This window comes from Charadrius vociferus, unplaced genomic scaffold (genome assembly GCF_000708025.1).
Source record: "Charadrius vociferus isolate BGI_N301 unplaced genomic scaffold, ASM70802v2 scaffold62, whole genome shotgun sequence".
NCBI classification, from domain to species: domain Eukaryota; kingdom Metazoa; phylum Chordata; class Aves; order Charadriiformes; family Charadriidae; genus Charadrius; species Charadrius vociferus.
The window spans coordinates 326,918-344,900 of record NW_009647419.1 but is presented as its reverse complement, the minus strand read 5'-3'; the positions used below and the strand labels follow the sequence as shown (position 1 = coordinate 344,900).

Sequence of the window (17,983 nt, the reverse complement as noted above, 5' to 3'; positions counted from 1 at the left end):
GGAGGTGTCCGCAGCGCCTCACACCGCCCGGCGCGTCGGCGGGTGTTTTAAGAAAAGCTGCCGCGTTGAGGTCAGTAGTTTGGCTTATATTGGTGTAGGTCCACAGTAGTCGCTTCTCGCGCCGAACCAGAAAGACAGCTGTTAAAAGAACAAGCTGCTATTTTAGTTTTACAAAACCAAACCCGTGAGGAAGCTTTCGAAAGGCAGCACATGAGCCACCAGGAATAAAGCTGAATCTTGTGCGTTTTGATACTTAAAAGCATCGGCTCAAATAAGGACTTGAAAAAGGAGAGGCCGGTTGCAAACGAGGCAGGAATTGATCGATGCTGTTTCAGGGATCCGGTGTCCAGCCCTGGAAGGGATGCCCGGGCTTTCACCTTGGTCTCACGGACTCTGTGAGTGGACATTTCCCAGGTAGACAACAGACCTGGCTGGCAAGTGGACGAGGCAGCCAGCACCATCTTCCACATCATTTGGCTTCCGTCCCTCAAGCCTCTCAGATTTACGGCTCAATGCCTAGCTAACATAAAGATAGACCAAGCACCAACGTAGTTATTGCAAGAAGATTTGTTGGGCACAGCAGTGGCCTTATTTTGCATATACCCTGCACTCTGCGGGGTGCAGCGCTAGTTTGACAGACCTGTGCCCCTGCAGGAAAAATGCAGTGGGTCCTGCTACCTGCAGGGTCAGTGCGAGCCAAAAGACGGCCCCTGCTGTGGCTGGGAGGGTGCAAGCCCACCCGTTTCAGCAGTTGCATCGTCTTACACCAAGTTCAAGCTGAATTTCACCTACACCACATCAGTCTGCATTTGTTATCCCAGATTCAGATGCAGGCAGGCTGTTACACTTAAGCTATATTTCTTTGCATTTTTATTAAAATATATAACCAACACGCGGAGAATGGATGTATTGGCCTGTCATGGTAACTTGGTGCTGGGCATCCATGGTTTCTCATTTCTCCCTTTTGAGTTCTAGGTCCTTGTTCTTCTATGCCTTTGCAGAAGATACCTTAAGCTGTAGTTCCTGTAGTTCTGTAAGGTGCAGTGAGCTCATCTAACAGCTCAGTGCGCTCAGAATGAGGTTTTTTTACTTTCTTTGTGCTAGTACTAGCATTGATAAGATCCTTCTATGAGCTGCTGTAAATCACTAAAATAGCATAAAGCTATCATTATATGATTTTCTAGTGGGTTGATGGAGCAGCTCACAGAAGGATCCAGTGAACACCTACAGCTGCGTAAGAAAACAAGGAAGTTTTCATTTTCATGTCTATGAGAGGCATTCAGCCTTCTGTGAATCTGTAGTTTGCATTTGGTTATTGATCACAATTGTGAGGAAGCTCAGAAAACACTGATGATAGGGCTGCACATGCGAGTAACCTGAATACAGTCTGTGATACAATTTAAAAAAAAAGTAAATTTAGATCACATTATTTAATGGTGGCTATAACTAAGGAGCTCAGACAAACTTCGGTAAAACTAATCTAGTTAGAAAAATAGTGCATTTAATTATTTGTCTTAAAATATGTTGGGTAAAGTAACTGATTTATCTTTCTTCTCAGACTTCAGACATACAATGCAGAAGAGGTTTCCATCAATTCTGGAAGGTAGGTTTGTAGTTGTCGGCTTCAGAAGGATGGCTGAAGCTTTGGTTGCATCTTACGTATAAAACCAATTTTTATTATTGCTTAAAACTTACCCCAGGAGACACTGCAGAAGTGTTTACTGTTAGGTGTAGGTGGGCCTGGAGTGTCAGACTGTTGGATAGAGTCCTCAGGACTGGAGGACTATACATCCAACAAAACTAGCCACAAAGTGGCTCACCTTCAGACATACCTAACTTAGAGCTAACATGGATCTTCCTATTTTTCAGTGTATTACAAATCCAATGAGTGGTCTGGAATTCACGGCATAAGGGAGAATGACCAAATAACATGGTTAAGCAGCAAGAACTAAAGTAAGAAAGATGTGTGATTAATTTAAAAATTATTTTAGAATAATTATTGTAAAAATGTCCACATTAAAATGTCCAGTTCATCTTTTTGATTTCTTGCCTTTGTACTTGTTTTTCAGCCCTCTGTGCCTGAACTGTTTCTTCTTTTTGATGATGCTTTTCACATCCCTATTGTGAAGCCACTTATCACGCTCTATTTCCCACTGGATCTGTTTGGCATCTGTAAGAGGAAAGGTGAGAAATAAAGAGCCGATGGATACCTCTGACCATGATGTGGAATACAGATGAATCATGTAAAATTTAAAACTTGGCTACTGTATTTATAAATGTTAATAAAGTGCAAGTTGCTGATTTTTTTTGACACCAGAGAAAGTTTGGGTTTTTTCCTTTCACAAAACATGCCCTACCGTCTCAGAATCTCAGGGTTTAACACTGCTCTTGACATTGCTTTGTATTTTACTAATGCTAGACACACTTGTGTTAGGAGCATGCGGTGTTAACGTTTTTCAGGTGACACCAGCAAGACTTGTAAAAGCTCTACAAAGGACTGATTATTCAATCAGCATATGCATATTTAATTCATTACAATTATTTTTGGGAAATGACGTTTGCATCACCGATACTGCAAGGAAATACTCTAGCAGGCAGATAAAGACAGCCATGCCTTACGTCTTCCCTTCACAAGAATCCAGGTCACTCTTTAGCAGAACAAAATTCACAGGAACACTTGACAAACAGCATACTGCCGGTCCTTATTTACAGTGGGAAAGCACAATATGAGAGCCTCTTCAACTTTTCTGAAGTTTTATTTACCCCAGTAGTCACAATATTAGCACTAGGTATCTCTTGTAACTGAAAAAAACCTACCTACTGATGTTGAGCTACTGTCCCTACTATGTGATTTCTGACCACGTGTGTATTTCAGTTAAAGAAGGTACATCTTTTTAAGTACAGAATCTGAAGAGAAAGAAGCAAAATGGCATTACAACTATGTGCTATTTGTAGCATGTACTTACTTGCATTATCTCTGTTGGCCATGGCATTCATTCCAATATTGTCAAACTTAGACCCAGCATTTTCATCCAGCAGATAGCCAAACTTTAAAGAGACAAGTTTTATTATTTTATTACAAAGAAACATGTAACATGCTTGATCACTTTTTGCTAAGCACTGATCAAACTTACCTCTTCTGCAGATGCCAGTATACTGGCATCTTTGAGTTTTCTCTTCTTTCCTTGGTTGGATCCTTCAAACAAAAAGCATTATTCTTACAAGACAGAATTTCAAGTTCACAAAGACACTAAACCAAAGTGTTAACATGTTTTTAATTTTTTTTAATTTATTTAATTAATTTATTTAATAGCTGTGTTATAAACCTTTATTCTCAACCTCTCCCCCAAAAAATAGGGGAAAAAAATTCCAACCAAGAAGTGAATAGCACAAATCTGTGCTTCACATGTTAGTAACTCATGTACAAACCACCAGTAAAACTCATTCCTTCCTTCAAAAGTTCCTCCGATTCCTAGTCCTTCAGCAGCAGATTGTCACTCTGAATTAGGCCACACTCGCTGGAGGACAAGGGTAAGACCAACTCCTTTTCATTTATGGTTTATTCAAAATCTGAACCCAGATCCAAAAGTGTAGATAATCTACTGTATTAAAACCCTCTGATTCCAAAGTTTTCCAGATTCTGTATTAGTATTAAGCCTTCTCAAATGGAAATCATGGCAGTGTTTCCTTACCTTCAAACGATCCCACAAAATTCATATCTTTCTTTCTCTTGCCCTTTTTACTGACGGACTTCAATTGCTTGTCATTGTCTGGGTCTGACAGGGAAAAAAAAAAAAAAAGATAAGTGAATCCCACATTTTCACACCATGCACATGTATTTAAAGCACAGCAGAGACTAAAATTTCTTTTTAGGCATATTTCTCATAATGGTTCGAGTCTTCAATTTAAAAAAGTTTAAAACATAGCACATACAACCAAATTTGGGATTTCTTCAACTCAGACAATTAAAAACTGGTCAGTGGTGTGCCATTCTTTATGCTTTTTTCCCACAGCACTAAAAAGGAATGAAATATGATACTAAGATGCATAAAATACCAAGGCTAAACACAGGTGTTCTGTAAACCTTGAACATTCGGTAATTTTGGTGAAATAATAATCTCATGAAAGCTTATGTGTTAACAGCTGTATGAACAGTTTACCTCCTCTACCCTCAATCACCTTCCTGGGACCTTAACTTACTGAAATACTCCATTAATCTGTGGTTTTCCAGACACGTAACTGTGCAAACTGGGCTTTTCAGTTGAAAAGATAATAAAACCATACAGGTGCAATGATCAGTTACTACAGTGGTAATAAAAATTTGGGTGCATAGATGTTTTAGAAGAGTAAGCTGTTACTTATGATACAGCAATTTAAATAAAAGTTACCTCATCTAAAAAAAAAAAAATCACCATTAACTAGGTCTAAAGAAACGAAAAAATTACAAAGTGCCAGATTTTTTTCCTTATTTTTCTCTTTGAGATCTTTTAATATTTCTGCCTTCTGTAGCCAGTTATTTGTGTATAAAGCTACTTTTATTACTCCCAATGTTTTCGGAATGAAAGAGACATGTCTTGTTTGCAAGTTTTTTATACCCAGATTCCCAATTCCCACTTGCACCTAGGAGACTGTGCCAGGAAAAGTTTGAGACTTCATCATGCAGAGAAGGACTTCTTGTCACTTCTCTACTTAAAATCCAAACCTCCCACATAGGTAAGTAAATCTGAATTTATATATGTAATTACATATTCAGATAACATACTTTTAAGGCTTTTTCTTCTTGCTTTTTGATAATAAATGGTACTTTACCTAGGCCATTATCATCATCAGACACATCCATAAATACACCTCCCTCTTCATCCATATCCTCTTCAAAGTCTTCCTCCATACTTCCTAAGGAAACTTCCTCATCATCCAGATCACTGAATTCATCTTCATCATCAGAATCCTCCCAGTCAGCACTGGATTCCTCGCTTCTTTGGCCTTTCTTACCACCTTTGGTTTTCTTTTTTATATTACTAAAAAATTATGTAACAAGATTAGCACTTCACCTGGCAAAATACTGTTTGCATCCAAATAACGTCTATCTACTGGCAAACACTGCGTTAGAAAAGTTTAACATCATTGCAAAATACTGTAAATGTAGGCTGAGACCCAAGAAACATGTATTATGCACTCAGGTATGTTTTCAACATCAGCATATGGAACTGTATTATAAAAGTCAACCATTTTAAGAAGTTCTGGAGAGAACCCTATTCTGAAATGAACAGAAATGTCAGCTTCAGTATTTCATCTCCTACATGCCTTTCCTCCTTTTCAGAAAGTCTTTTCTGTAAAACTGCTGGTATCTCTAGCAACTCTACTAAATAAAGAAATAAGAATTTTTTGTTCTTCAAACAGGAAACATGGTTGTTCATGTACTAGATGGTTACTTGGGCTTTTTTGTCTCCTCTTTGCTATTTTTTACTCACAGCAGTTTGGATCACAAAAATGTTCAGGTTTCACTAGAAGTTTAAGCTTTAATTCTCCTTTCACCTCAAGAAAAAGGTTTCTGTGCTGATTCAAAAGCTATATTGCAGATATTTTGAGTAAAAAATAGGCTACTTAATGAAAACGCTGACTTCCTGAGAACTGAGCTCTGTGATTCTGGATTCCACAAAGTTTATTTACTGCATTAGGTCCAGTTACAACCAGTCCTTACAGCAGCAGTACCATTATGGCTCGTTCTGCTTGCTTTTGTACTTGGTAATTCTCAAACAGAAACCTGAGACAATGAAAAACAAGATTTTCCCTTGCTTACTTAGTCACTGCATTGTATAAATAAAATACTACGGGTCTCACGTGTCAAGCCAGCAGACCATAAACATCACTGGATCACAATGCTCCAGTATGGGACATGCAGAAAAGCAGCATTACCCAGTGTTCAACTGCTATTGCCTTGTCTCCAAGGTGATATTCTGAGTCTTTTTGAAAAAAGTCTATCCAATTTTCCAGAATAAAACTCTATATAGGTATTAAAACAGGTGATGAAAGCACCAATTTCAAGTCTTACCTAGCAAAATCAAGGTCATCCTGGCCAACATCAATGGCATTATCAGCAGCTTCAAATGTATCTAGGGGGGGAAATTTGTTTATTAATACAAAACAAAGTCAAACAAAGAAATATAAAGTCATTGCAAAATATTACTTTACTGAAGAGTTTATATGAGCTGCATCTGTAACAAAGGGCCCCAATACCAAAATGTTCATACTCTTATATAAAAATACTCCACAAAACAGTTACTAAAAGCTAATTGGAGTTTTTCTGGGAAAAAAACAAAAAAAATCTTTGAAAAATAATGAAAGTTTTCTTTCATCCAGGATGTAATTTCTGGTCAGAACTAGACGATGTGGGAAGCAGACAGACACAAATGGACACAATTGCCCAGTGATTCAAACTTAGCTGGCAGGTCTCAAACACTTGCTCCGAATCAGATAGAACAAAGACTCAATTAAGATACCCCAAGCAAATGTCCTGCCAGCTAATGTGTATGTTAATTTTCATATTACAAGTATTCACTATAGTTTTTGACAGAAAAGCAAGCAGACTAGAGGGTGAAAGCTCCTACCATGGGACTCATTTAGGAACAAATTGCTATATAAAACAGCAGGTAAAAACAAAATCTGAAAAATTACTGCTGTTCTGTTTTAAAGAGTAAAAGGTAACATTAGAAGGTCCTTAATTTAAACTTCTGAATTTATGCAGCAAATTCTCAAAGACAGTTAACTAATTAGAGATACTAACAATAAAACAACAAACACAATTAGTAACAGATTCTTGTCATAACTAAGACCATACTAACTGTGTCACTAAGGAAGAATCCTACAAATTCTCTAGAATTTTAGAATTCTCTAAAAATATTGTATAACACAGTTGTGAAGAGCTAACTGGATTTTTATTTTTTTCAAAAAAAAAACATAATACACGTATATATAATGTATATATAAGTAAAACATGAAATCGTAAAATAATGGACAGTTTATGGTATACTAACAAATTCAGATTCTGCAACAAATCATACACTAATCCCAAAGCAAACAAAGTACATGCTACAGGAAGAGCTAAGACAGAAGAGAAGTTTGCCAAGGACCTAACTGAACAAATAACCTCGTGGAACATGTTAGGAACAATGAGAGGAACTGCGAGGAAGATTGAAAAAGACCAAGCAGTAAAAAAAGAATAGATGCAAATGTTATATGTTGTTGCAAAAAGCAGCGGGAGGAAGACCTCTTTTATGAGATGGTCATCATGTTGGCTTACGGGAGGGGTAGCATGAACTGCTGCCTGCAGTGGTATAGAATAGGAATTGGAAAGCCAGTTTTCTTCCACTTCGATATTCCTGTATTTGGTTCTCTTATACAATATAAACTATAAAAAGGATAAATTAATAATTTGCAAAAGCAGGAAATACTGGGATAGTTACTGTAAGGAAAAACACAACCTTACCCAATGCTCTTTCAAATTCATCATCATCTACATCTTCCACGCTTTCTTCATCATCCTGACGTTTTTGTTTCTCTCTCCTCTTATCGAACTTTGAATAAAATCTGAAATAATGTATTGCTCTCAGACACAAAATTGCAGGTGATGATCTTTATGACAAGTTTAAAAAAAATAAACAACCCACAGATTGTTTCATGTGTATGTTGCCAGTTGAAAATTGTACATAACGGTTTCAAACACGTCTCAAATCAGAGATTTGTATTTTCTTTGTTTTTTCAAAGAGTAAGCCACTACTGTAAGATTTAAAACAAAGAAATTTCACAGCCAAAGGTGCCAGAAATTATTTTGAACATATAAAAAGGCACAAGAAAGATGTGAACATCCGCCTTATACTGGTAAGGAAGAACGGATCAAGTTCAACTTGAATCTAATTTGAGGAAAAAATATATAAAAGAGATTCACCCATTAATTTCTGTTACATTTTCCCCTGTAGCCCTCTTCTTTCATGTTCTTAGTTTTTACCTTCTGTCAGCCATTTTAAATCACTTTCTCTCCACTTCGTGTTAAAGAAACATCAAGCACAGAAGGCAAATTTGATCGTATACCAGAGCAAAAGAGTATAGCACCTGCTATGGAAGACTTTATGTAATCTCACTTTCAGTCATCTTCAATGTAACAACAGAAAACTATTTCCTCTGAATTTTTTTGCATTGCTTCATTCTAATAAGATTTGATGCTAATAACATAAGCAAGGTATATTCCAGATTTTTTCTAAATATACCTCTAATGAAAAAGAAGTACAACCCACAAGACATTCATTACCCACTGTTGAAGGCTTCTTTATTACGTCAACTTACTTGATTGTAGACTACAAGCACTGATTGCCTTTGTTCATAAGTGATATTCTTTCCTAATCATTTTTGACAAATGTTGAAATTATGTTCAAAGAAAAGTACTAACATCACAAGTCACTCCAATTAATCAAATTTTGCAAATGTTTGAAATACCAGAGAATACTTATGAAATGTAATGGGTTTTGATGGCACTGCATTAAAAAACAACGCTTAAGAAGAATGTTCACAAGTATTTCATTACCTATGAAAAAACACTTCATCCACTGGGATTTTGCTTTCATCTTTGGCACGGAATTCCTTACTGTTGACTGCAAAAACAAAAAAAGAACCGATTTTACCTCAAGTTGAAATGATTGTTATTCTTTTAAAAGGTTAAACAGCATGCAGACAGAAGTACACGGATGCCCAGTGCCACCTGTTAAATAAAGCAGAGCTCATTTCAAAACCTCTTCAAACTCACAGCTCTCAGTGTATATATACTGATACTTAGATGTGAGCAAACCCCACAGAAAAATTCAAGAGGCATAGCCCTAACCAGGTTGGTCTTCAGGTCTTTGCTCACTTTTAAAAAGAGGTAAAAGGGGAAAAAAAAATATGACACTGCAACAGCAGATCAACTTGGGTATTGATCAGGTTCCCTGTGGAGAAGCTTTTTACTCTCATAGGTTCCCCATCCCTCCTCCATGTCAGAAGTAAACCAAAGGAGAAAGAACTACTGATTATTTCACTGGGCACAGATTATAATATTTTCTTAATGACAAGGGTCCAAGTTTCTGAAACCAGATCAGCATACTCACAGAAAGACTCTTCAAATGAATAGTAGAAGATACCAGAGGATTTGCAATCTCAGTTCTCTAAGCCTCAGCAGAGGCCAGCTATACACAATAAGTCCATATTTTTGTACCCATATTAATATATCCATATTTTTGTATCAGATGTTTCATTTATAGGACACAAACTCCTCAAATTCAGTTCTAAATGCTCAGTCTGCTCCTTCTACTCAGAATAAACTAAAGAACACAATAAACAAACTGTACCTTCAAATGCATTCTAGGCAAAAATTCTTACTTTAAGCTTTGATAGCCACAAAACCACATATCAGTGAAGGTACATCAGCTAATCTGTATAACTAAAACCTCTGTGCAACACAACAGACCCAAAGTTAGAGGAAAGCACATCCCTGGGAATGTCAGAGATTCTACCACAGAAGATGGTACCTATTCTCTCCTTAAACAACATGTTTTACTGATGGTTTACCCTGATTTTTTAACCGCTTTTTCTTACCACCAAATCCTGCCCTTAATTGCTGGGGACAGTGGGACTAGACAAAAGGCAGCCTCTTTCTGGAGGCAGGAAGATTCTTAGCAAAACAACAGTGCCAAAGATACCTTACACTAATCCTAACAATAGCTGCAGCTCTGGTGTTGTATGGAGTAATCCATATCGCTTACTGAAAGAGCTTAATGTGACTTAAATCATTACATAAATCCATTTTCTAAGATTTTAAGTCATTTTTCAATCATAATAAGCAGAATAAAAGTGATTATGTGATAAACTGGAAACAAATTAAAACATTAATACACAATAACTACTGCTAGATCAGCATATGTTTTAAAGAATTTTCTATCATTTTAGATATTTTTAAGAACTTTAAAAAACATTATTCATAAAACTAGAATGCCAGACACGAGAATGGCATGTTTACACGTGGAAAATTTAGTTAGTATTTTATAAATTCATGTCCCTCTGAGGTTAGTACCCTAACAGATTGCTCTTCTAACTAGAAATATCATTAGCCTAAGGCCTTTTTTTTTCACCCTAAGAGGTCCCATTGCCAGCTACAAGCAAATTTGTAACAATGTTCTAAACTTTTCACACAAGATTGCAAATCTACTCTTTAGCCAAGGGGTGCATTTCTTTTTCAGGGGATGCAGGAAAAAGATAACTTATCATAGGAGAACGTATAGAAGCATACACAGGTCGTATCAAAAGTAGCACAGAAAACAAGGCATGCAGTTTTCAGTAGCTCTATCCTTTGCTGTTACACATTTCTTAATGGGATGGCTAAATAAAAGGTATGAGCTTCATTATGCGGTGCCTAAGAAAAAGGAATTACTACAATAGAAAGTACTTGACAATTAGGGGGGAAAGACAGAGAGAAAAGAAAGGTCTTACAAAAAATTTGGTGGGTAGCCAAGTGCTACAGCAGAAGCCAGAGTGTTTTTCTACTCAAGAGGCTAACAGTTGAGGTAGCTGACTTTCTCTATGTCATTTGTTCTTAAAATGATTCAATGGATCCAAAGTTTCAGCTGTGGTGATTCCACGCACCCTTACAAGAAGATTAGACGTAATCATGAACATAAGGCATGACCACTGCACTCCTGATAGACAGGGCTTTCTTTAATTGCTAACAGAAATAGATAGCATAGACAGCGCAGATGACACATGTCTACAACAGCCAGCCAACAACATTTTAGCCATCACTAATCTTAACTGAAAAAGGGCTGGCTTACCTGCAAGATTCTGCATGTGTTTCATAAACTGCTTCTTCTTCGGCTGCATTACCACACTGCTGGTGTTTTCTGTAGCAGAACATAAATCAGAAGCAAATTACTTTATTAGTATTGATACCAAACTGTGAGGAGTGGCTGACACACGAGTGAGGGACTTCGACAGACTGGAGAAATGGGCTGACATGAACCTTACGCCGTTCAACAAGGGGAAGTGTGAAGTCCTGCACCAGTGGAAGAACAACCCCATGTACCAGTATATGCTGGGGGATGCCCATCTGGAGAGCAGCTTGACAGAAAAGACCCTGCATGTCCTGGTGGACACCAAGTTGACCAAGAGCCAAGCAACACTGTGAGGAGTGGCTGACACACGAGTGGGTCATGCTGCCATTCAGAGGGACTTCGACAGACTGGAGAAATGGGCTGACATGAACCTTATGCCGTTCAACAAGGGGAAGTGTGAAGTCCTGCACCAGTGGAAGAACAACCCCATGTACCAGTATATGCTGGGGGATGCCCATCTGGAGAGCAGCTTGACAGAAAAGACCCTGCATGTCCTGGTGGACACCAAGTTGACCAAGAGCCAAGCAACGTGTCCCTGCAGCAAAAAGGCTGACAGTGTCCTTGGCTGCATTAGGTAGAGTATCGCCAGCAGGTGGAGGGAATGATCCTTCCTCTCTATGCAGCACTTGTGAGACTGCACCTGGAGTGCTGTGTCAAGGTCTGGGCTCCCCAGTACAAGGCATACATGGGCAGACCGGAGAGAGTCCAGCAAAGGGCCACTAAGATGATGAAGGGACTGGAGCATCTCTCCTGTAAGGAAAGGTTGAGATAGCTATGATTGTTCAGACTGGAGGAGGCTCGGGGAGATCTCGTCAATGTACATAAATACCTGGGCCGGGGGGGTGTGCAAAGAAGACAGAGCCAGGCACTTTTCAGTGGATGCCCATGACCAGGCAAGAGGCAAAGGGCACAAACTGCAATGCAGGAGGCTCTGTCTGAACATCAGGAAACATTCTTTCACTGCAAGGGCAACTGTGCACCGGCACAGGTTGCCCAGAGATGCTGTGGAGTTTCCATTCTTGGAGACATTCAAAAGCCATCTGACAGCTGGGGCAGCCTGCTCTAGGTGGCCTTGCTCGAGCAGATGTCCTCCAGAGGTCCCTTTCAACCTCAACCATTCTGCAGTCTTTACATTTCCCTGTCACTTTGCTTATTCCTGCTAGGTTAGCAATTTCTGCACTGCAGATGTGAGAGGCAGCAGTATGTGACTGTTAGCTGGTTCTGAGTTGCAGATATCTCTCTTGCAGCCCTAAAGACTGATGCCACTCCTCTGTTGCACCACAGGCACCCCGAATACTCGACAAGTGCAAAGGGTTACTTGGCAATCTGACAGAAAAAGTTTGATCACCATCAATAACAAGATCATATGCTAATATGTACAGCGAAGTTTGTCGTACCTTTGCCTTTATGGATCTTGGGATTTCTGTACACAAAGCGATCCAAGAATCTCATTAATGTGAAATCCTGCAAAGGGTCACCAGAGTACTGAATATGATTTCCCTGAACGAAGAAAAAAGCCCAAAATCATTAAGGTATTCATTTTAGAAAGACAGCAACTAAACACAGATGACTTGGACAGTCCAAGAACAACATTAGACCACACTTTAAAAGGACAAAGACTTGGGGATACTTCATCACATAAGCCTGCCCAATTAATACACTCCTGTACAGGTTCCTATTTTTGGAACTTCAGTATTTTCTTAACTGAAACCACCTCATTCACTTTGTTTCAGTGATAAACTGCCTTGCAACATACTGTGCTAACAGCAGTTAATACTCAGCGCTATTTGGATACCATATATTAAAATGAAAATAAATATTTCAAATATATATTTGTGTAGGTTTGAGTACTTCTGGCATCATACCACAACAGTATTAAAAAATAATTTGTTCCAACAGCAGGGGCCACTAAGATGAACATGATTCCCCACAGAAAAAAAAAACACTTTAAATAAAAAGATAGACCAAAACTCTAGAAAAGCATTAAGAATCATGTAACACCCACATTTTTACCAAGTTAATTACTTCCGTGAGCAGACTCCTTTAGATAAAACACCTAAATTCCATGAAAACCTTTGCATTTGAGTGTATACTACAGTGCTGCAGAGCTGCTAGTTACCTGCAGGAGTGCAAGGAGGCTTTATGAAGTATTTTTTCAAATGACAAAAGACAACTAACATAAAAATAAAACTTCAAAGCTACAGACTAGTAAAAGCACTTACTTCTAGAATTGTTTTTGCGAAGAGGGCCACAGACGGATGAAAATGTTCAGAGAGCTGAAAAAACATATGAATCATTTATTTCTACTTTAAAAATAAATGCAATCATTACTTGTGTTGATGTATTAAGACTCCTGACAACACCACTATGTCATAAGACTGCTCTATAACTCACCAAATGATGCGCAGACACACGTAGTGCAAGGCTGATAAGCTCTTCCCTTGAATAACAGAACTTCAAGCTCTCATCTTTTGTTTGCGTTAACTAAATACATCCTCACAATTTTATTTAATTCAACACTAAAAAGCTTTATTGATACAAAGCTAAAATCCAAAAGTCAAAAAATATTATTATTGTTCAAATCTCTACTTAAAAATTCCTATTCCCTACTCCAGAATATCAGCATTGTATGTTACGTATACAAGCTTAAAGCCGAACAATGTGTTTAACCTTTCTGTTATGTTACCCAGGCAGCTACTCCAAGAACTATCAAGTTAATTTTCTTGTCTCAATACAAGGGCCACACTAAGAAATACAATAATCAGCAGCATAAGAATGCCTTACCTTCTTCAATTCCCAAAGGCTTGTACTTTCAGCACCACAGTATAAAGGACTTCGGTGCATAGGATCATACAAAGCTCCGTTCTTCCTGCCTGAGGGGTGGAGGAGATGAAAACAACTTAAATTTCTTCAGGTAACTTTACGATAGTATTATTTTCATTTCACCATGACAATAATGCTGTCTATCACTCTTTGCTGGACAGGCCACAGATTCATTCAGCAGCAAATAAGGGTTACATTCAGCTGCCCTTCACCACTGTGTGATCAGGCACACAGGTGAGTTCCTACATGCTTCCAAGGAAACTCCTGAAAAGCCCTGCTCTGTCTCAAAAGGTCCTCAAAAGAGTGAAGCTAGAAGCAGGTTCAAAGCTAAACTAATTGTTCTAATGAGCTTCACAAGCAAATGAGCAGTTACATGTCCTAACCTTGGCCGCATAGCTCTGAAGGTGTCTGAACCTGGAAGCAAAAAATCCCAAGCCTGTTTATTGCTTAGGGGCAAATACAACAAACTGCATGAAGTGCAATACGCTAGCAGATTCATACAGTCTCTTCATCACTGCTGAGCTAATGATAAAGAAAAATGATTCTGACTGCTTGCTTTGAATCAAAGTTCAATTTGAAAAACTAATGTTTTAATCACTTAATTTTACAAGTCTTAATCAACACGTCACTGTTACAGAACGTCAGAAGTTAAATTAATTATATTTTCTTGCTAATTTACCTCCCATATTCAGATGATGCACCCATGAGGCTGTTGAATTCGAGTTGGTTGATTTAGCAGAATTTTCCGTTGTGCTCTTCCTCTCTTCACCTTCTACTTCTTTGTCTGCATCCACAAATTTTTCCTCAGCGTCTTCAGCCTCTTCTTCATCCTTAAAGCACTCTTCATCATCTGACTCCTAAACAACAAAAAATGCTAGCGAACAGCTTTTCCTTTCCAGTTTCATTCTGATTTTCTAGAAAAATGCACATAGAGTTCTTAAGAAGCTACTTACAAAAATGTAAACAAATGATGGCCGATGTTTAAGCAATACAGATTTTTGGCCTTAATACAGGACTGAAAATTCAACTTTACAGCTTATATCCCACAAGTGTAATGGTCCCTCCCTGGCTGAAGAAAGAAAGGAAAAAAAAAAAAATCCAGTCCTGCACAGCTATACTACAAAGACTGCAGACAGAATAAACAAACGGGCCATGTTTTGACAAAGTTTTTGGGCGAAGAATGTTTACTTGCTTACTTACACGGCATTTAACAAAATAATCCTCTCTCCATGAATGAAGTCTACAGGACACACTAGAATGCTTAAAACACCCTCATCTATTCAGATTTTCAATGTAGTTATAATTGTTCGAGTGCTTTCCCCTATAACATAACATACTAGCAAACCCTCAGGTTGCTAATAAACAGGTTAGGGAAACTTATGCTTAGGATACTAGCTCATATGGAAATAACAATGAGACAAGGAAAAAAATTTATACCGCATGATCCTGTAACTGGACCCTTAACTCTGGTTTGACTTTTAGAAGCTCAGACAGAAGGTAGAGGGTTCCACAAATGAAGGGTGGCATTTGTCCACAAGTGACTTGAAGTAACCTCTTCACAAAGGCCTTCACACGCCGTAACACTACATCTGCCTTCAGAGATTTATAGACAAGATTAAGAAACATCGATGGCTTTGAGCAGCTTGCTAAAGCAGGATCTAGAAGCTTCCTGTAGAACACACAGAAGAAAATATTGCTGATTGTCTTAATGCACATAGGATAATAACTGCTATTAACAACAATCACCTACATTTTTCAGTGCCATCTAAAAGACCAGTGACAGCTTGTCCCCCAATACTCAAAGCCATTAAGACCAACCCTGAACTGTCAACAGCTGTGTAATATTTCTAGATATATATGAGACACTAAAGATTAAAAACAGCTTGTATCAGTAAAAAAAAAAAAACTGTAAGAAAACACAAAGAAACTGAGTTCAACTGAAAACAGGTTCAAAATTTGAGCTATTTGAAGAAAGAAACTAATGTGATTTATTTAGCTGTTCAAAAAAATACAAAGAAAATGGGACAATTAGCATGCTTCACAATCAGACCAGACATATGTGTTCGCAAGTTCATTTTCTATTCCACTTTTTTCCAGACTGCCAGGCACAGGAAGACCCCTAAACAGATTGCCCATTCTGGGGGAACTTGAGTTCCTTATTTAAAATTCAGCAACTCCCCTTTGGTCTACTAAACAGAAGCCTGTAAGGATCCTACAAAGAATCCAACCAACCAGCTGGGACAAAAAAACAGATACTTTTATAACACAACCCTTTCCAACTACAAATTAAATCATCTGAAGAATTTGTTAATATAATATGTACCCGCCCCCCCAAATGAAAAAAAAAATTAAACAACATTTTAGGCTATTACACGACTGAACCACTGTACCCATAAAAGTGATTTTGGAAGTACTTATCTATTAGTTTCAAATAATATCTGGAATTAAAACATGCCACCAGAAAACAGCACAAAGGATGAAATGGATATGTTGTGTTCTCAGGACCTATCACTAACATTTGTTTTATCCCCATCTTAAGTCAAAGACATCACATGCTTTTTCTTCTAGCTCATAGAAAACATCAGAAATTTTTAGCCAATGAGATGCAAAACTCGCAAGATCTTAAAAGCAAAATAAGTGATTCTGCAACTTTAATAGTGACTCCCTCATAAAATGAAATTTATATAAAAAATGCAAAGCTGTCACTTACTTGTATAGTGCCGCGTAGTACCTATCCGATACGGTCTGTTGAGAGTCCATCACTTGAAACAGTAACATCAGGGCCTGGACACTGGTACTAAAGTTCACAAGATGCAGAACTTTAAATAACGTGTCCATTTGTTCTTTCACTTTCTCGTCACCAGTCTCAGCATAAGGGTAAGCTCTGTTTACCCCACAAAGAAGAGCACTGAGCATTTTGGACTCAACATCTTTTTTCTTAATGCAGTTCCGAAAAAAGGAAAAGTACAAAGTTATCAGCTTGTTAGCCAATGCACTTTCTTCATGACTGAGGACTATCTGATTTAAAAAGCAAATGGCATAATATTGAGTTTTCACATTAATGTTTGACCGATACAAAAGCCTCTCCATCTCACTGCACACTACTCCCTTCATATTTGGATGCTTGTTAAGTAACGTCTCTAAAAGATAAGAGGCTTTGGTGGCAATTTTGTTCTGAGGGTCTCCCAGTTTATTTACCAGCTGAACAAGCAGGACTTTCTCCTGCTCAGGCTTGTTACACAGAAGCTCATGGGCAACTGCCAGCGCTCGGGATTTTGTTGCCGTCAAAGAATCATGACTCAGTGTTTCTAACGCCTGCACAAACTCTGCCACCTGCAGTTTCAGGTGATGCTCGAAGTACCACAGTACCAATCGTCTGTCCCTTGAATCCCTGTTGCCACTCGACATCTTCTCTATGTTGTTAAATGGTCGCTGTGAGAAAGACCATAATTTCCGATTGTCTGGTAAAAGATCTGAAATAAGAATCTCCTTGAAAGTATCCAAAGCCATGTGGCTCTGATGCCTGCTGCCCTTTTTCTTTATGAGGTTTACCAAGTTCTCAACAAACTGGAGACTGTGGACAGCACTGTCCTGAATGAGAAGGGTCATTGCAGCCATCCTGTCAGCCAAGGTACCCGACGAGACAACGGTTTTCATCCATGCCGAAGAGGCCCCCTTCTGATAATCTGTCTTATTCTTATACAGGTCTATCTCATGTTGGTACAGCTTTTGGGCCAAGGCCTTATACTTGGACAGAAGCATCTGATTTTGTGGCTCTGAAGAGAATTCGTTGGTGTATTCTAGATCATACCATTTGCCTCCTGGTTTGATCAGTATCGCTTGCCTAGCATGAAATTCAAAATCTTCTTCCAGCCTCTCTTTCTTTGCTGAAAGGTGCTGGTCCAGACCACCACCAGCTTGTTTCTTCTTGCTGTCTTTCACACCGCTTGCCTTTCCCTTGACTTTTTTTTCTTTTTTCCCTTCTAATGAAGGAGGCTTAGTTTCTTTTTTGCTTTTCTCTTTCTTTGGGGGCTTTTCTTTCTCTTCGCTGCTGCCACCACCCTCCTCCTCCTCCTCCTCCTCCACCACCAGGCAACTCTTCGCCTACTTGCCGAGCCCCAGGGAGTTGACGAAGGCCTCCAGCTCCCCCGCCTTCAGGTCGTCGATCGCGTCCTTCTTCCCGCCGTCCACCATCTCCTCCGCCTCGTCCACGGCGCACAGCATCAGGTAATCTTGCTGCGGGCGGCAGG

General features: G+C 38.7%; 1 protein-coding gene across 1 annotated transcript; it reads right to left on the bottom strand.

Moving 5' to 3' along the window:
- Positions 1 to 1,855: 1,855 nt before the first annotated feature.
- Positions 1,856 to 17,981, bottom strand: CEBPZ (CCAAT/enhancer binding protein (C/EBP), zeta; the record flags this gene model as incomplete). Its single annotated transcript, XM_009880435.1, is given in 15 exon segments — positions 1,856 to 2,170; positions 2,967 to 3,048; positions 3,135 to 3,196; positions 3,693 to 3,776; positions 4,810 to 5,018; positions 6,053 to 6,113; positions 7,487 to 7,587; positions 8,579 to 8,645; positions 10,851 to 10,919; positions 12,308 to 12,410; positions 13,133 to 13,186; positions 13,695 to 13,783; positions 14,413 to 14,590; positions 15,171 to 15,402; positions 16,444 to 17,981. Coding segments are annotated over 15 exon segments (3,069 nt in total), but the record flags the coding sequence as incomplete, so codon positions are not given.
- Positions 17,982 to 17,983: the final 2 nt, after the last annotated feature.